This window comes from Coccinella septempunctata, chromosome 2, assembly GCF_907165205.1.
Source record: "Coccinella septempunctata chromosome 2, icCocSept1.1, whole genome shotgun sequence".
Lineage (NCBI taxonomy): Eukaryota > Metazoa > Arthropoda > Insecta > Coleoptera > Coccinellidae > Coccinella > Coccinella septempunctata.
In genome coordinates this window covers 35,921,156-35,947,255 of record NC_058190.1, presented here as the reverse complement: position 1 = coordinate 35,947,255, position 26,100 = coordinate 35,921,156, and the positions used below count along the sequence as shown (strand labels likewise).

General features: G+C 33.9%; 1 protein-coding gene across 1 annotated transcript in view; it reads right to left on the bottom strand.

The window, feature by feature from the left end:
- LOC123308296 (RNA-binding protein fusilli) overlaps positions 1-26,100 on the bottom strand; it is a 98,137-nt gene that overhangs the window by 30,403 nt on the left and 41,634 nt on the right. Inside the window, exons 2-5 of the mRNA XM_044890898.1 lie at positions 21,476-21,675; positions 13,367-13,539; positions 11,223-11,312; positions 7,510-7,564 (exon numbers count right to left, since the gene is read on the bottom strand). Coding sequence (XP_044746833.1) covers positions 7,510-7,564; positions 11,223-11,312; positions 13,367-13,539; positions 21,476-21,675 — 518 coding nt within the window. The remainder of the gene's footprint in view (positions 1-7,509; positions 7,565-11,222; positions 11,313-13,366; positions 13,540-21,475; positions 21,676-26,100) is intronic.

The following is a 26,100-nucleotide window of genomic DNA, read 5'->3' as shown; positions in this document are numbered from 1 at the left end:
ACTGAAGCTGATTAAAAAAAATTATTTTTCAGTGTTGAATTTCTCAAAACGAATAAAAAAAACTTTTTTGTGATGAAGAAAAATATTGCATGTTTTTGTAGAGAAGGGGTTTGGAATATTATAGGTTATAGTGTTGATATAAGCAAATAGATGTGTGGGGTGAAATGACTCTTGTTTAAAAAATTTTTTTTCATAAAAGGTATTCGGTCTTCCTCTTTTACTGGGGTACTTCCCTCTTTTACTGGAGATGAGCTTAAGAATTCCTGTATCACTTATAAAGTTCAGAATATGTTATGATTAATATATTACTGTTAAATTGTTATAGTTAAACGAATAAGAATTCTTCATTTCATAGGTTGAAAAAAAGATTTCCGACTTATTTTCAGAATGAGAATTTCAAGCATTAGTTCACAAATCCATTTTCGGAATTATTCTTAGTAATATCTTAGGCTTATTCACTGAAGATGAAAATCGACTTAAAATTTTAGTGAGATAAAAACATTGCTTAATTAATAAAACAAAACTTGTATATTTATGATGATTGACCGATTAGAAACAGTGCAGCAGAAAACCTTCTAAAAGGCAAAGTAATTTAAAATATAAGTTCTTCGTCCTACTCTCCAACAGTTTCAATATATGGGTGATTGTAAAATCACTTTCTGGCCAGAAAAAAATTAATTTAACTGTAAGTTCGGTAAGTTCAATACATTCACAATCGCTTAAAATGCAGAGATGCGAATTTGTAGTCAATGAATTCTCAGTAGCCCCCGAAAAAAACCTACGTTTCAAAACGTTATGAATATTTCATGATCGATCACAATTTTTTTATGCCCTTTACCAAAGCTTATTCACATTACAAATGAAAACCGCTAAAAATGCTAAACTGCTAAAATGATGAATTTTCAAAACCAAGATAATTTTTTCGCCAAAACACTATATCGGGGTGTTTTGAGGAAAACTGAGACAGAAGGGGATGCTGAAAAAAAAACACTCATTTTGACAACAAAAAATATAAAAGCCATTTTTCAAGTATTTTATGTTATTTTAATGGGTATTATTATACAAGATCATCGAATCTGAATGAATTATTATACTAGCCTCACGATACTTCCCGAGATTTTGGATTTCACATTTATTTCAGGTCTTAGGTTCTTCACCAACTATTTCATTCCTAGGTAGAAATATTCAATATTCCAAAATGAAATTTGACTATATCAAAATTTGAATATTGATCGCAAAGAAAGAGAGTAACCAAAAGTGGGGTCCATCAGAATTTCTGGCTCCAGGACTCAATGACGAAAAACTTTTCGATACCCAAATTCGACAATAATTAAGAGATAAACTCTGTGCCCAACCAACTACATACAGAAAACGTAACTTTCGAAATGGTTTCCTCCAAAAAGTGGCATTAAAGTTCATCCACAACAAGATATTAATCAGCCAAATTAAAGGAGTGCTCGAAATAACTCCTCAACCTTGTATGTTCAAAAGGGAAAGTTTTCAATTGGAGTCCTTGAACTTCGTATTTCACTACTGTGTACACAGTTGCACCACCTAAAGGTGATATCAGATCATCTTATCTCAACTGACATTCCCTTCTTCGGGATGCTGCAGGCATATGTAAAAAATACACGGTAAAAACTTGAAGTCGTAAGGAAAAAAATGCATCATCCTCTTTTTGCCACCTAATGACATTGGTAATATACACACACTACCGGATTTGTATGGAGATTTATCTGACGTTTAGGTTCTATCATAGTAGATAAGTAAGTTGAAATTATTGCGAATCCTTCCAATAATGGGGGAAATGGAATCAGTTTTGCTTTGAAGTTATATTAGGGGTTTTATCCAGAAATTCTGTGGAATAAATTTTTTAAATCATAAAAACATTTATGAATTTTGTTTCACAATTCAGTGAATGCATAGTGAAGTATATCCTTTTTGACGTGAAGAAATATTATGCTCAAAAAACGTCGTATGAAGATAATCAACTGAGAAAGCTTGAAGTACCCGGTGAGGACGAATTATATAACTTCACTATCGTGGAAATCCTACTCACCAAAAAAAAAAGTCAGAGGATCCGTCAAAGCCTTTTTACGTGATGAATCGATCACTCGGTATATCAATTCGGCATAACGCGAGAACAGTCGTGAAAAATGATGAGTTTCCACGCGAATACCGTCAGCTCACAGCAATCTTCGTCAAACTGAACGGTTTGAAAATTTTCAGAATCGGCTTTGCAGACGGAGAAAATTCAACGAAGTCCGTCCCATTTCAACCGATACGAAATAATTGGACAGACAAGGACAGTCGCCGTGACGTATGTCTATCGATAAGGCGATTTTTAAAAGTGGGGTTTCATTCGAATCGACATTATTGGTATGGTCTTTATTGACTGTTGATAAGAAACGATGATTTTGGTTCAAAACACTCGTCTTACAATCGAAACAGATAACTCGATTTAGAAGGTTACTTGAGATCAGGCCTATCTTGCACAGGTCGCTGCGTATAGATCCTAATATTTTGGGTTCTGTTATCTCGAAACTACTAAACAAAAAATAAAGTTACAATTTAATATTGGAAACTTGGGGATTATTTCACTTCGCAGGAAACGGTTCTAAATGGAAAGTTCTGTAGGAACGAAAGAAAATTACTCCCACTCAAATTCTCACAATTTGGTACTTGTCGATTTTAGAAAAAAGGAGGAAAATATACTTCATCTGTAGTTCAAGTTGCTTGTCTACTACTAGAGATAAATAGATTCATATTTCACATAGATAATGATCTTCATAGCTTCCTCATGATCTAAAACGGATTCGAAAATCTCATAAACAAGTTTAGAATAATGAAAGGCCATTCATATACCAGGAATTTTAAAGAAATATCGACTCTGCTTTCAATTTCATCAAGTAAACTTGAGACAACTTTCCGTTTTTCAGAACCCATATCTCAAAAAGGGTGGACATTCCTTCAAGAAATTTTATGTGTTCAGAAAAGGAATTACCTCCTGCATTTTAACGGCTTCTCAATTAAACACCCTGGATTTCAAATTTTATTAGTCAGCTGCAACGTTTTGGAAAATATACAGGCTGCTCCAAATTAAGTCGGCACCATTGCCTCCTCCGTTATTATTGATGCTAAGAATTCGGTTAAATGGAAAAAATATAAGCATTTTTAATGGCCTTCTCGATGCCGAAAACAAACAAAAAATGTACAGTCGTGTTCCCAAAATATTTCATAAAATTATATTTTTTTAAATGGAACACCCTAAATTTCATCATGCATTTCGATTCGTAATAACAACAAAGCTCATATCACCTTCCTTCCTAAAGTTGAAAATAAGCGACTTATGTGGAAATTTTTATTTCATTCACTAATACAAAAATTTTCTTTGTTTTGACGAATAAAACCTCCTGATTGTCCAAACACCCAATTTTGGTACTTATTCGAATGACAATAGTATTTTGGGTGTTTGGACAATCAGGAGGTTTTATTCGTCAAAACAAAGAAAATTTTTGTATTAGTGAATGAAATAAAAATTTCCACATAAGTCGCTCATTTTCAACTTTAGGAAGGATGGTGATATGAGCTTTGTCATTGAGAATGTTATCACGAAGCATGATAAAATATAGGGTGTTTCATTTAAAAAATATCATTTTATGAAGTAATCTGAGAACGCGACTGTCAATTTGATTTTTGTTTTCGGCATCGAGAAGGCCATCAGAAATGCTACTAATTTTCCCATTTAAGCGAATTCGTAGCATCAATAATAACCTAGTTGGCAGAACACCCTGTATACAGAGTGAATGCAAAGTAATGCACAAAATCATATCCTCGGTATTTAATGTTTTGTTGAAAGAACCTGGAAGAGGTCAATTTCTATTACAAATTGCTCAACTTTTAATGTATGTTTGTGGAATTTGTCACGCACCCTGAACAAGGGGTAAAAATTAGGCGTGTCTTTTAAATGACAACCATAATTTTTTGTACCAGAAATGGATAGACCTTTTTTGCAGAAGATGATTTATTCATTGGGAAGGTTTTTGTCAACGCTTTTTTTATTATAGGAATGAAAGGGTTAATTTCATTGAATTCGAATCAACAGTTTTTATATTTATATTTAGGGTCAAGAAAGAAAAATTTTTTGGAAACGGAAAACTTGAAAATATAATTTGAATTATAGTCCTCATTCCTATTCAATTGGAAAGATTTTATATCAAAAATAACTACTGCTTCTTCTTTGGAGAAGATTCTTGAGTTTTTCATCTCATCGTTTAAGTGGAAAAAAATAAAATGCAATAGATATTGGTAGCACATTTACGAAACATGAACACTATTTGATAGTGCTTTGGTGAATGATCGATTATGAGTCCTTATCTGACAACGAGAATTGGGGAGAAGCAACATACTTACATATAAGGGTCAACGATAAAGGATAAACATTCATTAGCTGAGGCGATTTGACTAATCGCGTTGTAAATTTTGCAATATAATCAATAGGATGCTGGATATAGGATATATTTAAAGATGTGACCGAAGTACATCTTCCAAAGAATGCAATAGTGGAATAGCAAGATAAACAACGTCAATAACGTAGTAAATTCACACCATGATGAAGTTTCTGCCATAAAATGACCCGAAATATGTGAAAAAAATGAGCTTTCAATCAGTTCAAAAACTTAATCCCCATAAATAATAAAAAGGTCCTTCAACAACAGGTCTACCCATTTCTGATACAAAAAAAGAGCTCAGTCCATCCTTCGTTGAGGGTGCATAACTCCTTAATTAACAAGAAAATTTGCATGATTTATTTGATGACATCCTGTTCAAGCATTTTCCTGTAAACTAGTAAATACCGAATATAAATTTTCTGAATTACTTTTCACTCACTTTACAGGATGTCTGTAAACAAATGCGAACGACTTAGGGAGATGATTCGTTGATGAAAATAGGCAGGGGTAGTTCCTATAAATTTTTTTCGAAATCAACCTCCCTTCCAAGATACAGCCCTTGGAAGGCGATGATGAGTTGATAGTTTTTAATTTTTTTACGGGTTCTAAAAAACACTGAGCCATAAAACTATACATAATATGAAGCACTAAGTGGATATAACTCACACAATTTTTTTAGATCTCATAACTTTATTATTAGGGGTTGAAAATTACAACGCCTCATGGTTTTCCTTCAAAAATTGTTTTGGTGGGATAGATTTTCGGAAAATAAAATTCTCTTACGGTTTCCCATTCAATTCTGGGGAAAAAAATTCTCTTGCAAAATTTCGATACAGTCGATACTTTTCTCGGAATAAATAGAAACTTACAGGCAGTATACAAAGGTCTATGAGGCAGAGAGTTGATGCATGTATTTTAGCGGAAGGTAGTCATTTTATGGAACACTTATACGATGAAATGGAATGAACAGTGATCAGAACTGCTTGTAAGTTTTTATTTATTTCGAGAGACCTTTTTTCTCCAGAATTGAATTTGAGACCATAACAGAATTTTATTTTTCGAAAATCTAACCCACTTAAACAAACCTTAACTTAAGTGGAGCAGTATATTCAGGAACACCTTATGGAGGGATTGATAAAATTTGTTCCTGTTTAATTTTTTTTTTGTGAGCAATGATATATTCAGGAAACATGATGACTAGATAGAAACCTCTACCAAATTTTGTACCAGGAAATTTGAAAATGTGGTACTTCCGCTCTTCATATTATAGAATAAATTACCGAAATAATAAAATTCGGAATGAAATTACCGGCAATTGGATTTATCTTCAAACTTCTAATCAATTATCGTTACTCTTCGAATACCATGAAAATTTTAATGGGACTGGTGGGCTCCAATATCGTAAAATACCAAGATATTGGCCCGCTCATTGTTCCTACCCCGCAAAGTAGTAAAATACCAGTAGCTACTAAATTTCCGAAATAAATTCTCAGCAGTGGGCGATGGAAATCGATTAGACATAAGGATCCAATCGATTGAGTATTACAATACGCCGTGAGCTATAAAATACCTACATACAGAGGGTCTTTCACGTTGAGGTGAATCCTTATTCACTAGAAATAGAAAATAAATAGGAATCACGTGACAATAATCTGCCACCTAATAGATACACATATTATTAGCTGAATCAAATGAATTGTCGCGAAAACGTGTGATATTTTTTAATATGATCTCATTCACAAAAAGTCCGGTATATTTCAGTTTTTACGAAAAACTTTCCCTTCAAACATTGATGAGCCATTTGTAAAATAATGAGTGAGATTTTATAATAATATAATAAAGGGCCTTTATTTTCTATTCTATCTCTATGAAAAACAATTATGAGGCGTAGTTTAGCCTAAAGCTATTCTACGCAACCTCTTTTCAAGGATAATATATTGAATGAGTTTTTTCAAATGTTTCTGAAAATATTGAAGGCCATATTTTTCTTCTAGACAAATCATTTCGAATCGCGATGAATAATATTTTGAGAAAGATCTGCAAATCGAAATACGTAATGAAGTTAAAATAGTACAGGGTGGGCAAAATTCGATGGGATTGAATGGTATCTCTGTAACCGCAAGAGCTAGTGAAAATGGATAGCATCCCTCAAGCTTACATCTTTTTTTTTCAAGGTTATAAGTGAAAACTAATTTTTCGATTCTTTGAGTAGGTGCCTCTATTTCTATTTTCGTATTTACAAATGTAACATCCTATCACTTTTTCATCTAGAATGCAGTGGAAGAATTTAATCAAAAATCGTAGATGGAAATTATATGTCAAGCTTATAGCTTATTCTACTTCAAGGCAGATATCTGAAACAACTAGGAAACACAATTTTTGAGGATAGACTGTCATACGTGGCACAATTTAAAAATATTTCGTCCAGAAGAAGCCTTCATAGATACATGTGGAGGAACTAATTTCCAACATGTTTTGTATATATGTGCATGTAAATTTACTTTATAATTACAAGATTGTAATCCTTATCTCAGAAATAAGTTGTAGGGACCCATGAAATGAAACATATTTCGAGTTATTCCATCTAAAACTACAGATCATAAGAACAAAATACAAGATTATTTCATGTCCTACATCGTGAACTTGGTTTGAAAACACCCAGAACTGCATCTATGCCTACGCTTAAATTCAAAAGGGAATAGTATTCTACATATATTACCCTGAAATGTATAATGGTTTTCAAAATTTTGTAGAAACAATAAAACAAATTAAAAATCTGATCACTCAAAAATCCACTGCAATTAGAACATTGGAAATTGTTTCAGATATTCTAAGGAAGTGAGAATTTCGCAATGAGGTCTAACTGACTGAAAAAGAAGTTTCGTACGTTCAAAATTGTTGGAATCAAGTCAATAACATAATGAAGGCAAAAAACAAGTAGAAAAAATAAGTTGGAATGATACACAAAATAACCTATTCTGGAATCAACACAAAAATTTTCAAAAAAAAAACAGCGATAATCGAAAACAGAAAGGAATAATAATCAACTGAAACTCACCATATTCCTGGTTCCAACACCAAATTGATAGATTCTGGTACATCGAATCTATGTCCTGGAAAAAAATCAATTAATTGTCTAAATCACAGTTAAACCTCAAAGTTCAACATTTTCCGAAGAAAGTTCACCTCATTCGCGGGTAAAATATATTACACACTGACTGAACGTAAAATGCAATTAGACAAAACCAAGTCACTCTGCTCAGCCAGATTCTTCAAGTTCATTAAACCTGCTGAGGTATTGAGTTTTCAACACCGGAAAAAATATAAATATTACACATGGAATACAGGAATCCGCTCTGGAAACGCTTTTTGTGAGCAGGTGGGAAAGAAAAGAAGGCGCGGAAAAATAAATGGAAGGAAAACATAAATTCATAAAAAATCGAAAGAAAATGTCATCGCCAGGAAATTAACCGTGACTTCAATTTCCTTCTGAGAATATACTCATATAGACCTTTCACGTTTTATTTTCCAAATTCCAAGCATGTATACTACGGAGGAATAATTTCACGCACAAGAACCTGAAAGTTATGATCCCATGTTGATAGATCTAATAACTCAAAAAAAAATCTCGTATCTTTTCTCCCCATGCTTACAAGGCATATAATTGAGGAGCCCACAATTTTAAATCGGTGTGGTAGAAAGAAAAAAAAGGTTCTATGATGCACACACTTTCAGAGGTGGTAGAAAGCGTCTGCAGGTTTTCGAAGACGTGATAATAAATTCATAGTAATCTGACAGTGTGCGTAGTGGGGCTGGACGTACGGAAGAGTAAATGGTGAAAAAATGTTTTCTTCGAACGTGTCAGATTTTTAGAAAATATGTCGATTGGACCCAGAGAAAGCTATTTCTCAAGAGACTCGCAATTCGGACGTGACACAAGGTCACAGCGGTCCTTTGAAAATGCAAAAAATATCGTCGAGATTAACAGATAGTTGATCTCGGTGTTCAGACGTGTTGACTAATCAAGGAAGATTTCCCAATCTGACAGTTTGAAGATGATAACAATGCATTTTTTTTAAATCTCCCTGCTAATCGTTTTTGTTTTCATTATGAAAGTTGTGGATATAAAATTCTATACAACTTTCGTCTGAAGCAATTTTACATACTATAAACCGTTTTCGGTCTAGAGAGTGATGAGGACGAGGAGCTCAGCCATAAATGCGAAAAGGCAAGGTCATTGTAGAATCAATGTATGTACATGCAGTTATCGTCATGTATCTCTAAAACGTTTGAAAATGGGAAAAAATTGCTCTGAACGAAATTTGTAGAAAATGTTAGACTCTTCAAATTTTATGAACACTGTGAAAACGATTTGAAGCTCAGGAAATCAGATTATTCAAAAAAATTACTTTTGCGACGTACATGGTCAATTTTTATTGTTTCGGGTTGCTGAAACTGTCAGATTGTATTTTTGGCTGTGACCGAGTCCCGATTCGGGATCTGTGTCAAGTCCCGACTGACGAATTCAAATGACTCAATTACTAAACAAGTCTCTTGGCCTTACTCGGAATCCTTGTTCAGTCCCAACAATTGTAAAAGGGTTTTGAGGTTATGTTCGCGAATCTTATAATATTATTTATGAATAGTTGCGAAAAAATTCAAGGAGTGATTCCTTATTAAAAAATAGTGTGGGCTTTTTCTGAATCAAGATTGGAAAGACAGGAGAAAATACTATCTTGGAATTTGAGAATGGAAGGTGTAGCAAAATATGCAATTCTAACTAGTGAGAAAGTTGAGAATTGCTTAGTGTAAATTGATGCAGAGGAATTGCCATACGTAATTTTTGATTCAGAAGTGAACCTCTTCCTTATGGCCATTCTTGACTAAAAAAATGTGATCGAGAAAGGAAGCTGCCAAATATATTTGTAAAATGTATGATATTTTATACGAAATAATGATACAAAGCTGCGGCTCCTCAATAAAATGTGTTTTTATTTTAAGTGTATAAAAATTTAGCCAAAAAGGTAAAGGTAGTGGTTTTGTTTAAAATGTTGACCTTAGATGTTTCATTTCAAGGTTGCTCCTTTTTTTCTTTATAAATGTGATGATTTGAAAATGAGATATACTTTAACAACATATTTATCTTTAACTACATGCACGATTGAAATATAAATCATTGTTTCTATTTGACTGGGTATAAGCTTATGATTTGTAGTGAAAATTGAGTTTTTCGCTACTCCTTTCACTGCTTAATAATTTTATTGCACCAGTGCAGTGCATCGTTGAATTCGGGACCGAATATCAGTCCCGAATTTAATGACCTCACTCGGGACTGGACACAGATCCCGAGTCGGGATTCTAGTCACAGCCTATATTTTTTCCGTTGAGAAGGAGCAAGTTTGGCGCACTTCCACACATTCCCCCATTACGCTTAAATTCCCAGATTGAGAGAGTGTATACTTTTCAACATGTAATTAACAACATATATGTTAATCTGACACGCTCGAACATGTACAATGATACATGACGTTGTTTTTTCTGACAAGCTGTCCTAGACAATTTCCCCTATATACAGGTCTAATTTACGGTAGAGGTACTCTACAGGGTCCAAGTTATCCCCTCTTATATTAATCTGACACGCTCGAGTAAATCCCGAATTTTTTTCTTGGGCTCCACAACTATGTAGTAATAATATTTCTGACAGATAAAGCTCATATTTTATCTTGTTATGAATAGATGATGAAATGAAATGCTCGATTTTCAATCAAAAATTCAGTAGGTAAGAACGAATAATACAATAAGAAACATTTACTTCATATTCCTGCAATAGTGAAGTAATATTTTAAGTATTATCCTGCATTTCTCTATTGAACGTCTGGTTTCGCAAGCCCCTCATGGAAGCTCATAAATGATTGATTATCAATATCAGTTATGATGACGGATGTAGTCAAAACATTATGAACATCTGAAAATTTCTATTTTTCTATTTTTTCAACACAGACTATGATCCAGATCGTAATCCCAATGTCAAAAAATCTGCATGTTTCTTGTAAAAGCATCATCTCTTAATATGAGCACTGTTATATATTTTTTTCGTTCGATATCATCAATATGAAGAGAAGTATCTAAATTATGTTGTTTGGAAAATACATACAAGGGGTCTTTATTTTGAAGGGGAAATAAATACTTGAAAGTAGTACGCTTATAAAAATTCACACACAAAACTTCTTGAACAAGCAGTTTTCTACCAATTGTCTCATTTTGAATGGTAACCGAAAATTTTTAACTCCAGAATTGGAATCCTTGAGGTCTATGCATTTAGCAATGGCTATCTTTGATCGTTTTGAAGATATTTGCATTCTAAGAAAAAAATCTACTGCAAGTCACTTTGATGCTTTGTATCTCATTGACTATAGTATGTCAATATAAGCGATAAAAAACTAACATATACTTATATTGAATTATTTTTCTCATCAAATTTCGACAGCCTTTATCTTTACAACAAAAATTTTTGAAAAAAAAATTAATATACCCACTATATTGTATATACTGGTATTGTGTATACTGATGGAATTCTCATTCTCATCAGATCTCGAAATTTATTCGGAGGTTTGAAATACTCAAAGATTTCTAATGATTCAAAAGATCAAAAAATGTTATTACGAGTAGAACTTTCTTCAGAAGAGTACACGAAAAACTGCTATCATTATGCCTTAGTATCATGAACTGCATAATTCAATACAAAACAACTATTCGAAAGACAGTACTCACCATCTAAAATTAATCTTTGTACAATGTTCACCATATCTTTAGCTTCTTTTTTGTAGAATTCATTCTCAGCCTCTGGTTTAATTTGTAAATCTATTCGAGAGTTGAGGAAATTAATATCACAGTCAGTCATTATTATTATGTCAAGAAATCTCGGATAAGCTCTACCAATGTACGGAAACTTGAGCTCAAAGCGTTCTCCAAAGCGTACCTGTTGAATCATCATTGCTACATTCCATTGTAACGCGGTGCCAAAACATAACCTAAGTGTTCATAATATATATATAATAATACGGTTTCATAAATATTGAACGGGGAATAGGTAAAACACTAGAACGGAATAAAAAGTGTGATCCCGATTCATTATTTGCTATTACTGACTTCGTTCCAAGGAATTTTGCCGAATCAGGGATTTTTCTACAGACACAAACGGCAGGAAGAGAACTATAAAAATTCGACGTAATGAGAGAGTGGAGAAATTAAGGCATTCTTTAAAAATACCAGAACTTAACACTAAATTCGAAATGGCAACAAAAACACAAAGGAGAGATTCCATGAACAAGCAGCTTAGATTTACTTCAAATGGACCATCTTGCGACATCTTACAGGAGCGCGATCAACTAAGAAAATCGGAAAATGGGAAATGGCCAGGAAACGGAAAATAATCAAGAAATAAATGCAATATGACTACACTCCTCAGACTCAGTGTATATTATTTAGCTGAATTGAATGCTCCAATCCATTTTTCAAATATCGTTGCTTGGTGAATATTTGTGAACGACCAGAGTTGAGCAGCATCTAACGGCGTTTTACTGAAGCACAAATGTGATATATAGATTGCAACTAGATGCACTCAATCTATTGTCATCAGGTGTCTCCAGGTGTGAATAGTTTCCACTTTGAACATAATTCATTCGGATGATCAACGGCCATACAAAGTCTCTATAGAAGGCTGTGGATGAACTTTACTGCTGACGGTATACCACCAGAATAGAGTGAAACTCAGTATCAGTTAACAGGCTGATTTTTTATTATTATTTTAATTTATTGGACTATGAATGAGAACGAACACCATCTGAGTAGAATGCAGAAGAAACGCTTTTGAGTCCTACAAAGAAGGAGATACCCTACAAAGACCCAATGACCCCATCTTCAAAATCCTCTATGTCTACGGTCAGAACACTATTTGTGGTTTGTTTACTGAACTTATAAAATAATGGCTGTACCAGCTTCTAGGAGGCAGACACTAGTATTTGGTGTTGGTATGGTATAATTGTGATTATCCTAAAGTCCTTGAGGTATAGTCAGTATAATATATTAGCATCATCAAGTTGACACTAGAAAACCGCAGGTATCTTCCAACATCAGCATAAACTCTTTACTCAATAGAAAGGTTGTGACTTGATTGGAGGATGAAATTGAGCAAAAGTGAAAATCCTATAGGATTTTCAATCAAGTCACAACCTTTCTATTGAGTAAAGAGTTTATGCTGATGTTGGAAGATACCTGCGGTTTTCTAGTGTCAACTTGATGATGCTAATATATTATACTGACTATACCTCAAGGACTTTAGGATAATCACAATTATACCATACCAACACCAAATACTAGTGTCTGCCTCCTAGAAGCTGGTACAGCCATTATTTTATAAGTTCAGTAAACAAACCACAAATAGTTTTAACAAGACAGAAATACATGACCTTAGTCTTAGTACCATTGAAACCGTACAAAACTGAAGGGGAAAATTGGTTGATTCACTATGTTATGGATTCACACCAGAAGTAGTATTACAGCCCAATCTCTAAGGGAGATTTCATAAATGATGTTGAATTTGTGAGCATAACATGACTAGTACTCCAGGAGCTTTGAACTTGAAGTAACTTCCCCCGAAAAAGACATTCTATTCTTAATATCTCTAACAATGGTAGGGAGAATGGTCCTCGTTCATTGTAACAAGCGCGAAGTGAGAGTTTCTCCATTGCATCGGGTGAGCATCCGCCAATTTGAAGAAAGTTTTTGCCGTCTTAGGTTTTTGGCTATACGGAAATGAATGCAGTTACAAGAGACCACCAGAGACCGTTCCTCTAGATATGCTGATGTGGATATGTCACTTGAACACTTGAAAAAGGTGAATGAAAAAAGGATACATTCTAACATGTCGGCAACACTTTGCGGCGTTTCGTCTGTTTTCGCAAGAAACCTGCATACTTCTTTTCTTAGGTCGTGGAACGCTGTATAGTAGGAAGGTAGTTCTATTTCTTTGCGGCATGCTTCTGGGTGAAGGCACTGTCGGAGGGGTAGTTGTCCATCTGTGACTAGTCTGAAAAGAAAAAACAGAATTAGTTCAATGGAATTAAACATTTTGAAAAACAGTTTTGTATCAAACATTGGTGGGTATAAAAGGCTATTAAGTCTTGAATAAACCGAGCTGTGAATTTCCAAATTCCCTTTTCTAATATTCCATCAGTTTCAAAGTTACCACATAGTATAAAAAGTTCTTTTTCTATTTTGAATTGAAAAGTAATTTTAGAAAAGGTACACTAATTTCTTAAATTTTCGAAAATAACCGGTACCCAAACCGCACAGCAGATTCATCACCGAATTTGCAGAACAAATGAGTGAGAATTCCATTGATTTAGACATCAATGTGAATTTTTCGAAAATGAATGGATGGAATAGAAAAAATCAGATATGCTACACTCAAAATAAAAAGGCCTTTCAAATAAGGTATTACTCACCCCTACTTCCCCCTTCAGAATATAGGGGTTGGGGTTGAAACCATAGATTAATAAAACAGGAGATAGAGCATTTCGACAAAAACGCATTCACAAAATACTGCCTTAAATATGAATTTGGATTCTTCGGGTGGGGGAACTGGACAGGGGCTGATTCAGAACTACTTGCACTGAATATTTCAGATAGTCGGCAATAATTTTATATCGAATGGAAAATAAGTATGTTTTAATGCAAAGATTTGGAGTATTTTTTTTATTCAAATATATTTCTATTCAAAGGGATATAGAACTAGTAATACCAAAACACCTTGTGTGAAAAATAATTTATTTTGAATACAATATTACCATATACTAATGGTCAATATGACCCTAGCCTACATACAAATTATTTGAAATTTTATTCACCAAGTATATACTAAAAACTGAAAATTACTTTCTTCAAATTAATTCCCTTCACAATGGTTGATTCTCAGATCAATAGAAGTGGAAGCAGCTGAATTTTATGGAATTTGTATAATGAGAATCTGAAAGAGTTTGTTCATTGAAGAAATTCTCAAGTCTTTTGAACAGATTAGGCGGAATGAAAAAGTAATGTTAAACTATAAACATCTACCAATTATTGTGAAATCAAAAAGAAATCATTATTGCATAGAGTTACCCATGAAAGAATCCCTAAATTCGTGATAAAGCATTATTTTTTTTCTTTTATGAGCAGTTACAAATTCAATTAAGTTATATTGCATATCAACTAATAAGCAGTGTTTTAAACTTTCATTTTCAGCAACTCAAATAATTCAACAAACTGCTTCCCCCTTCAAATTTTCATACCACCACAAAAGTGCTTTTGGGTGTTGAAGTGTATCATAATTAAGAGCAATTTTAACGGAACTGTAAACTTTAACTAAATAATAATGTTACTTTAAAGCAAATTGTTTGAGGTCATTGCCATATTTATGTTTTTTATGCATGCAGCTGTCTTCAAAGAAATTTTTCATAAGGTATTTGCCTCGGCATTTCAAGCTTTCATCTTCAATTTTTCCTCCCTTGTAGGGTAGCAAATTATTCCTTGAAGTACTGACGACACCCTCGTCGTCTCAAATCGGTTTCGACTTCAATTAGCTGTTTTTCAATTTCTGTTCTCCGCGTGTTTATTCCTGCAAAAATTTTTCTACTGAAATTTCACTTCGAAATATCCTGATAACAGACATTTTCATTCAATAACTCATAAAAATAATGGGAATATCCGAGCTCCATTTGAATGGTCATAATATTGTGTTCATAATTACAGTAGTAGCATAATTTTTACATTGCCATTGAAATACATTTTACAAATGAAGAAAACTTTTTTGATTATCAAAAAATGTTCAACGCCGTATGCCTCAAAACATGACCTTTACTCATTTTTATGGATTTTCATTCCTAAGATGAGTTCTATTAACCATAGTAGTTTAGAGAATTTTTTGTACCACCCTGGGTGGGTATGTATCTTACTTGTTTTATTCTTGAACTACAAGACACTTTCATTTCTGCAAATACTGAACTGGCATTCATGTTTGATGATTTTCCTTCCATTTTCTTCAAAAACTCCAGTACTGATGACAGGCACAGTATTGGCTATAATTAAAGTATTGTTAAAGCAATTAAAATCTCGTTCTACTGTTCATCTTGAAACCAGGAAGGATGTTCGTAGAAAAAAGCTTGATTCATTATAGGAGAAAGAGAATCTACCAAATTTCAAGTTCACCTCAAAACTAGAAGTTGTCAGAAATCACTTGCAAAATTCCAAACAAAGTGATATTCAGACAAGAAAGCGAGTTAAAAAAGTGGTAATGTACCTATCTTACCTCACTCGGGATGGCATCTTTTTCAAATTAACAGTAAAAGTCGATTTCTCTCATTATACTGAAGTCTGGAGTGTAAATTGTTTTCAAGACCCGCAGTCTGGTCTGGTCGTCTGGTTTTATTTCTTGGAAAACTAAAATTTAAATCAATTATTTCAATGTACAAACTCAACATTTCAATGTAAGCACAAATCATTAGATCGTATTCAAATTCAAACAGAATTCGACCCTGGCGTCCCCTAAATCCCTCCCCTGATTTCATAAAGTCGTGTACTCAAACAAGAATAAAATATCAAAAACTTACCGGAATGAGTGAATCGCTTTCCTCTTCCATGTATAAATGCACTTTTATTTCAAACACACTTTTTTACGGCACATCGTTGCATATTTTCCAAAATATTACGACGTGAATGATTGAAATAATATTTTGACAATTACAAATACACACGCCCTCTTAGAAATTTTGAAGCGATCAGGAGGGGAATACAAGCGAAAATTAATTTCATTGGTGGTTGCATGGAGTGGGAATTATTGGAAAAATGAACAGTCTGGAAAATAGCTTATGTTCCATCTATTTAATCTATGGTTGAAACGATAAGGTTTTGTTGTCCCCCAAGAATCAAAAATCGACGTTTTTATATATTTTGCTCAACCTACAGAGTCGCTGTTTGTTTATAGTCTAAGTATTCTGAACAAAAAATAAAGTAGGTGGCTATTGATTGTAAATTTTAAGGGATGTTGATTTGCAATGAGAACAGAAATACTCTGTCAGCATTCTGTATGTTTTAATACTTAAATTTTTAGGTGTAACCATCCCTTAAAACCAACCGTACTGCTCCTAACAAATTTGCAGCTGGAGACCCAATATCCAAAACCTTGAGGTCTAAGGTATTTTTCAAAGAAAATTCAAGTATAATGCTCTAAACAGTTTAAACCTAACTAAGAAAAACCGTCTGGAGGACTAGAAAGTTCGAATGCATTTTTAAACATTTTTGTAAATACGCTATAAATAGTAGGCGGATTACCTTAGTTTTGTTTAAAATACTGATTAATTAACATATTGCAAATTGTTACAAAAGTTTTGAATGGATATACTAAAAAATAATTAAATTTGGAGGATATGAATAGAAGGAATTAGCTACTCCACTAATATTGGTAACAAATGACGTAATAGTGATAGATACCTGGGCACGTTATCGATGAATATTATGACCGCTGTAACCAATAATTTTAAATGGGAATTTTTACAGCAAATTACACTTGAAATTTTGTCATACCAATTATGTGTCGGTTTAAGTTGAATATGATGGATGGATAGAATAGACTGGTACTGAAATTGCAGTTTCTCCTCAAAGAGAAGCCCAAAGTTTCACTCAATAGTGTGTGAAAATAGGGGGATACTTTTCAAACGTTGGATATGCTTCTTTGCCATAGAAGCGAGCATAAAAGTATGTTTTGGAATTCGATGTAATAAAATATTTCTGAATAAACTCCATTTTTACATTTTTTCAATTCACCTAACGAAACAAAACGTATTTTCTCGTTTCTTTTATTGCCTTTCAGTTGACAACACACAGATAGGACGTGCAATGTAAAGTATGCCGAAACTTTGACCTTAATACTGATACCGTACAAAATTCCAGATCTACATAGTGGAAGGTTGTGGAAATAATTCTCTAAGATCTATATTTGAGGGGCTCCATCCTTTTTGGATGAAAATTTGGTGTAAAAAGCTCTACTGAGGTTCATTTCATTTTTTTTTAAACTCGCTCTAATTGCTCTCAATTATTGACAATCGTATAACGAGAAATATCATTCGCTGGAAAGCGCAAAATTATCAAAAATCATCTAATCTTATCGGTACGTGTTAACGTTTCAAGTATAGTACCTAACCTCTGTAATAATGAATTCGTTAGCCAAAAAATATATGATTGTCGGAAATCCTACATTCCATTAGATCATCCATGCTTCGACAGATACAGCATCTAGTACTATTTCCTGGATAGCATACCCGTAAAGGGGGTAATACAAATAGGAACCATATTTTATGGGTTCTATCAGCTCAGCTTGAAATCTTTGATGTTCTTGTTCAATACGAATTTTTTTTTTCATGAGATGAAAAGAAGGTTGCAAAAATCTGACCAATACATTGTAATAATAAGTATAAGAAAATTGATTTCAATTTTCCATAATTCTATTGATTCCTGAACGAATCAATAAAATTGCCTGTCTTGTATCGAAATCTTTAAAGGTTCCATTTTCATTCCAGTTTTTATTCAAAGGAAGATGTTATCAAGTTATTCCATAAAGGAAAACCGGAATTCAATATCACTTTTTTGAATCCTTATTAGTATATATGTTAGAGTTTAACTTTTCAGTTTATTTATATCTCTATTTTTCTTGAGAATTGACCCTCGATAAGCAACATAATAATGAATAATTCGTTAAAATGTCGAATTTATTAATTTAATACATTGTATTATGGTTCAGCTGGTTTCAATGCGAGCAAGCTTGACTGTCTGGTTACATTCATTATGTTATGAGAATGGTTGCGATAAATGAAGAAAATTTTTAACGTCAGGTTTTTGTTCATACAAATAAGGTTAAAAGCTTTAAAAGGCTGGTAGTACTGGTAGGAGGTATTTCTATACCTTTGCTATCTGTCGCTAATGATTATAATCATATTGACCAATACAATTGACATACCTTATTTTGAAGCTAATGGTTTAAGAATAACGGAAAAAATATAATCTGACAGTTTCAGCAAGCCGAAATAATAAAAATTAGCTATAAAGGTCACGAAAATCAGTTTTTTCCTAATTACCTCCGCTTTTGAGATTCAAATTGTTTTCGCATTCATTATAACAGTTGTAGAGGATAACGTCTTCTACAAATTTTTTCCTAAGCAATTTTTTCTACGTTTGAACGCTTTTGAGATATACAGTCCCTGGCCAGTTTATTAGACGCACTGAAGATTTTTTTTATATTTACTGGTATTGCCCGAGGAAAAAGCAGAATATTTGAATTTCATTTCCACAGAATGTCAGTTTTATCTACGACTCTCATTAAATTGTTCTATTTGGCATTTATTTTTGATGTTGTAGTATTAGTACTTAAGTATGAATCAGTACTATGTCTCCCAGTGGACGTCTTGCATTCTGCAGGTTCAGACGTTATTTCGATAATCCACATATGAAGTCATCATCCTCGAATGCAGCAAACCGAACAATTCTGCATTGATAGTATAAAGCTCTCATAGCTACTCAGGGTGGCTCAGCAAAATATTAGAATTTCTTGTTTAATCATCAATAAATCAATATTTTTTATTGAATATGATATATTATATGTGAAAACCATTTACAGATGAAGTATATGTAACATATACATTCAATTTAATAATTCAATATTCAAAAATCAATAACCTAATAACCAATCTCACAGCGTGTTTAATTGAGATTTTGCATCGAATCAATGCGTCTAATGATATGGCCAGGGACTGTATGACGAATATGCATATTAGACTGGGTTTCTACATTGACCTTGGCCTTTCGCATGTGTGGCTAAGCTCCTCGCCCTTATACCCCTCTTACTCGAAAACGGTTGAGAGTATGTAAAATTGCTTCGGACAAAAGTTGTATAGAATTTTATCATCTACAACTTTCAAAGCGAATACAAAAACGATCAGAGATTCAGGAAGGATGATATTTAAAAAAAATTTCTTGTTATCAAACTGTCAGATTAAGAAACTCCCCTCCGAATTAGTGTCAGATTAATGGGTCAACACGTCTGCAAAACCGAGATTAACCATCTGTATGAAAATCTGACGATTTTTTTTGCATTTTCAAAGGACCGCTGTGACCTTCCGACATGTCAGAATTGTCACTCTTCCTTTGTGTCCAATCAACAAATCCTCTAGAAATCTGACAAGCTCGGAAACAGTTTTTTTACCATTTTCAACTATTCCGTAGGTTCAGCCCCACCACGCGAACTTTCAGATCAACATGAATATGTCATCAGAGATACGTAGGGCACATAAAGTATCTTAATCTGACACCTGACGATTTGTTTGTACATCTATGAAAACCTGCAGACGCTTTCCCTACCGCTGAAAGTGTATCATATAATCTTTTTTTCTTTCTACCATCTAATCTTCGAAATCCACTAGGTCTCCCGATTTAGCATCGTCGGATCCCCAACTATTACCTAATAAGATGTTTCCAGCTAATGTTGTTATGGTTATAGTTTTATTAAATTTTACAGATAAATAATGAATTTTGATTGAAGTTGGCAACGTCCACGATTGCTTGATTTTATTCAGTGTCAATTTTACAGTACAATGAATGAAGTCAGTTCAACGTCTTGAGTCAGCATTTGATGCGAGTTACGGTTCCGATTCAAAATGATGGAAGTTAAAATATGGAAAAAAAAGTTTCTTTCAATTTTGAACATAACTAATGAAGCATTATAGGAGGATTCCGGGAAAGTTAACTCTGAAGCCACTTAAGTTGTATCTATAAACTCATATTTTTGCATGAAAAAATCATGCCCAAATAGGTAACGATAGATAATAGTAGAGTGATGGTAAAATGAACATTTTGAGTACAGCAATTCTTTTTTAGGAACCGAAAGTTGGCTCATGTCTCCCAAGCCCATGGGAGAGTTGAACAAGGGGAGAGAAAGACTTGACCATAATTTTGATTATCAGGAAAAACATTGAAAGAAAGCAATTTTCAATGACCAACCAATGTCTATGTCTAGGTTTTCATCATCAGATGTATCAGCGTATGAAATACATATTTTCTATTTCAGAGTCACTCACACTAATTTCCGAGATGTTTTTTACTTTTTTGAACATTTGTGTATTTTTCTATATTTATTTTTATAATTCAATTTTCTTTTTTTTGAAGCAAACTATTATCTTAGCTCAGTGCGGGAAACTTGTACCACTGATTATGTCTCCCGACCATAGCATGGGTCAAGTCTTCCGCACTCCCTCTCAATCTATTCAACAGATGTTTTCTTGAAACTTTTACAACTATTATTATATTATTACTAGGCTCATAATTTGTAAAACAATATTAGCAAGGAAGGAAAGCAATAAAACTAAATAAGCCAAGCACCTATTAAACTCTTCAGACAGTGTAATAAACAAAAATTATTCAATTTATTACTTCCTAACAACAACACCTTCAACGTCAACCCTCCCACTCCCGAACTGTTCTGATCCCGGCCAAAATGGAGCCTCCACTAGTTGTGCCACAGCCCTCCTAACACAGGGATGTGGTTCGGCCTTGTTACAAGCAAAGATTATAGATAGATCAAAGATCTATAATCTTTGGTTACAAGTGTCGCAAGCTATTTACGGTAGCGCGAAATTTGAATTGAAATATTTGAAGTGCTTCAAGTCTCCTACATGAGCAATCTCCTGTGCTCCCCCTATACAATTTTATTCGCCATTTAACAGCTAAAGCTAACTTTTGGAAATTTCATTTCAATTTTTTCGGGCTGGATAACAAAGGTGCATATTAATGAATAATGAACCAATACAATCAATAAATCAATGTTGGTAAAAGCAGAATTATACAATTCTGTAAAACAATGCTCTATTTTAAGAACTAAAGGTCTCCATCGACGAAACGACATGCCGCACATCGTCGTAGTCGAAATTCGTCATCCTCACCTGAATCCCGAATTGTGGGGGTCGATGTGCAGGCTGGAGCAGTAGGCCTCGAACTCCCCGAGGGCGTCCTCCAGCCTCCTTCCTGCCTGCTTGATGAGCTCGTCGGTGAGCACCGACTCGTTGGCCAGCTGGTCGGATAGGACGTTCTCGTTAATGTCCGCCGTTTGCGGCCTGATTGGGTACTGTTGCACGCCCACGATCTGAAAAATAGAAGAGGAGAATTAGGTGCAGAAGGTTGCCATTACGTCGAGATGACGACTGATGTGGGTGGAAACGAGGAACAGCTCACTCACGTGAACTGGAACTGCTGAAGAAAATTCGATGTATGATTAATATGAGGAATTTGAATGATTAACATGATTTTGCAGCAATTTAACATTGAGTCAGACCTGCATAATATACATTCAAACCTTAAATAAGATGAATAAATATTGCCCAGAAAATATACCAAAAAACGCTTGATATCCAAGATGGGACAATTTTATTAGGTAGGTAGGTTTTGTTTTTTTTTTCATTCCACCATTGTTTGAACGTTTGGTGTACATCAAGGTTATTCATTGGTGAATGGACGGAAGCTGAGGGTAGATAGAGAACACTGAGGTGGAAGAATAACCTTTATTTAAAGGGTCTATCTATACGTCTCTATCTATATGTCTCTATAATCAAGATACAGATTATTTTATCGACCATAACTTTCGAACAACCCTATATAGGGTGAGTCTTTTTCTTGTTAAAAAATTTCAACAGTAAGTTATCGAGGTCAAAAGACTTTTTCCGAATCGGCTCGGTTTGAAAGATAAGGGCTGTTGAACAACCATAAAAAAATGTCATTTTTAGTTCTATATCACAAACGGTTTATGGAATCATGGAATGAAATGAATTTTGGATAATAGTTTTTCATTATTCGCAATTGAAAAACAAGTTATGTACCTACCTATGAATTATTTTTATCATCAAGTCTTGGAATAAGTTTGGATGAAGGATTTATTATTCACTTTTTTTCGTTTTCTGCTCTGTTTCTTTGTTTCAGATATTATTTCGAAATGGAAGGAGGATAGAGAAATTTTTATGTCAATGGAAAGGAAGCCCTTCAGTATTAAAAGCTTATTCTGTAAACAAATTTGTCATCACTACACTTCTCACGGGGAGACAGGGTTTTTTTACTGAGGTTTTTCCCTAAGCTCTTGTATCATACTCCAAATTGTATGGTACCCCGTTACACTAACCTTTGCTAAAACTCGTGCATATGCTATATTGTTTGATAACTAAAAATGTATTGCTGACATTCAAAAGTAAAAATACAAAAATTCAACGAAACTAACTCTGGAAACTAAGTTGGACGCTATCTAATGAATTAATTACGTTTTGTAAAATGAAAGTATTCTTTATATTTTCTCGTATAATGCGCTATTGTCGAGTAATTTTATGTTCAAAAATTAATAAGTATCTGTGAAATTTGAAAAATTGGGTACTTTGGCTGAATACAACTCTGTTTAAATGATCCACAGATGTGAAGTGTCACAGATTCAGCTAGTTATTCAGAAGGTAATTTTGTTTTTCCAGCCAGAGGTATCACAGCTCATTATGAAAACTTACACAAGCTACATACCTATATCTTTTTATCAGGGCCGAATCGGAAAAATTGGTTTGGGAAAATAGTGTTTCTATTGTTAGAATATTTGTTCAAGTCAAAGACTCAACCTGTATACAGGGTGTTTTCAAAGGTTCAGCTTTTTTTTGATAGAAGGTAGAAGTCATCAAAATAAGTCATTTCATCAAAAATTGTTCCTATAAAATATGCAAAATGGCTGAGCTACAACCCCTGGAAGTTCGATAAAATTTCCTTAAATTTCAAGTACGGGACTATGGGATGTTACTCGGGCATCGGAAAAATGAAAAAAAAACATAAACATTTGGCTTGACAATGATTGGTTCAGTATTTCTTTCACTGTGAAAAATGTACAGAAAATTGAGACAGTTTATTCGAAGTGCTTGTTGACAAAGTGCTATTGTTGTTACCCTATTCCGAGCCCTATTCCATTCCAGATCGGAAATAAGAAGAAAAAAACCTCAAGAATATGGAGATTTGTGACGCAAATATAAACAAATCCACTTTAGTTTCACAAAACTGACAAATTTGAACCGATCACGTACTGGGGTGGGACTGGATATAGTACCCAAACAAAAAAAGTAGTGTTTTTGACCTCGGTATTTAAAATAATCATTCCACTGCGATTTTTTATGGCAAATCGGCCCGAAAAAGTTTGGTCTCCTGGTCAACTAGTTATAATTAGGCACTATTATATTCATAGAGCAGAGGTACAACATAAATATGGCCCATAAAATGAAAAAAATCATGAACATTTTTTTCTCTAGGAAAAAATTGTGAATGAAACGAAAGGGATAAAAAAATAATGCTGCAGAAAAAAAACGCTAATCATTATTTCCTTCATGAATTTATTCTTCATATATTATGTTATAGTCCATTATTAGGCTGCTTTAAATTTGGGAAACATTAACTAGATTATTCGTGAGAATCTCCAAGGATAATTAAATCGAATGGAGTCAAGTATATAATTATAATTATTCAATACATTACAGTATCAATACACGGTCCATAGTGTCTTCAAGTTGATAAAAATAATACTAACAACAAAGGAAGATGAAAGTAAAAATATTTCGAAAGTGTACTCAATCGACTTGAAAGGGCTTCTTTTTCAGATCTACATATATCATCACATGGCTTTGAGATCTAGCGCCCCCCAAATGTTTTCATATGAGGTAACCGAAAGGACAAATAACAAAAATACGTTTATATTGTAAGCGTTTAATGGAATATTTTCAAGGTTTCTGAACTTGTCCATTGAAAAGTCTTGTTGACATCGTTTTCATGAAGTTTCCTGTAATAGCTGGTCATTATCTATATTCCAATAATTCATATCATGAAGGCAATCAAAAGATACACGCAGGCGTAGGTGTTCCAAATATGTACAAGAATAGGAATATCCTCCTCATTGTGATCTTCCATTCGTCCTTGAAATTATCTTCTTGACCATATTGCTGAGATTATTACTAAGTTGGTGTGTCTCTTCTTATTCTCAAAATTAAATGATACAGTTTATAATCCATTCTCAACTTCTCATAATAGCCTCTTTTCTGCATTCTGACTACTCTTGCAAACTTTAAAAATAGAGAGAACTAGACATACATGAACCATCGACCTCTAAAAGTCCTTGACGTAATAAAACAACGGAAAATCCACTGAATATCTCACGAGAATGAAGATATCGCAGTTTCGCGACCGTGAACAACCAAAATCACCTCAAATTCGGTAGGTTTCCCAAGGAATAATAAGTTCTTCGACTAGAGTTGTCTCGAACGAATGGATAACCAATAAACACAATGTATATCTTTTTTGGGGGAAACATTCTTACTGAGCATTGCAGCACGATCGACATGATCTGCCTGGTGGCTATTCACCTGACTAAACCATGACCGTGAAATTCAATGGACTAGAACTCGGCTACATCCGTTATTTCATGAATGAAAACGAAAATAATATGCGATATAAAATAATAATAATGTTTATATTTCATGCTTTTGGAGCGACCTCATGTGCCTAATGAGTCGACACGAATCCGAGTTAGAAAATACTTAGAAATACATAGTATAATAATGAACTGCTCCACATAAGTTAGGGATATTGACTTAAATTGCAAAAAATATAGTTAAAATAAGATTTTTGTGATGAAAATTCATATTAATATGATTTCAAGTTGCAAATTAATTTAAGCCTGTAGGTCTGCAGCGTATACAGAGGGTGGTTAAGAAAAATCGAGTAAAATTACGAAATTTTATTCCCAGAGAATTCAAGCATTTTAAGACTATCAATACAATGTATGGCCTCCACGGGCATCAATAACAGCTTGACATCTTCTTTGCATACTACACACGAGGTTGTTGAACATTTATTGAGGAATTTGGTTCCATAAACGGGGCAGCAGCTCTCTCAGATCATTTAAGGATTCTGGGGTAGGTTGATGATTATCTAATCTTCTTTGGAGCATATCCCATGCATGTTCTATGCAATTCGAATCTGGCGAGTGCGGAGGTATTGGTAAATGTGGAATACCAAGCTCCTCGCGCACATTCTCAACTATGGCTGCACGGTGCGGTCTAGCGTTATCGTCTAGAAATTGAAAAGTTTCACCAATAGCAGCGTGAAAATTTGGCACAACATTATCAATGACATGCTCCCTATAGTGTGAGGTGGTCATATTCCCAGGACAAATGTGTAGATCTGTGCGCCCGTTGAAACATATCCCGGCCCATACCATAACACTACCCCCTCGGAATGAATGGACTTCTTGGACATAGCGACGATTTAGGGGTATGCGTGGAATTGTCCATACCCTTATTCTTCGAGAATCTGAAGATCGTCCATATCTGGATTCATCAGTGAAAAGGACACTACGCCATTGATCGTTCCAATTGATATGTCTTTGACGCTTATGGTCACGTTTTAATGGAACTCCTCTTAATGGATGTCGAAAACCTAGATTCACCTCTCTCAAACGTCGTCTGATGGTTTCGATGGAAACTTGGACCCCATCAGCATTTTGAAG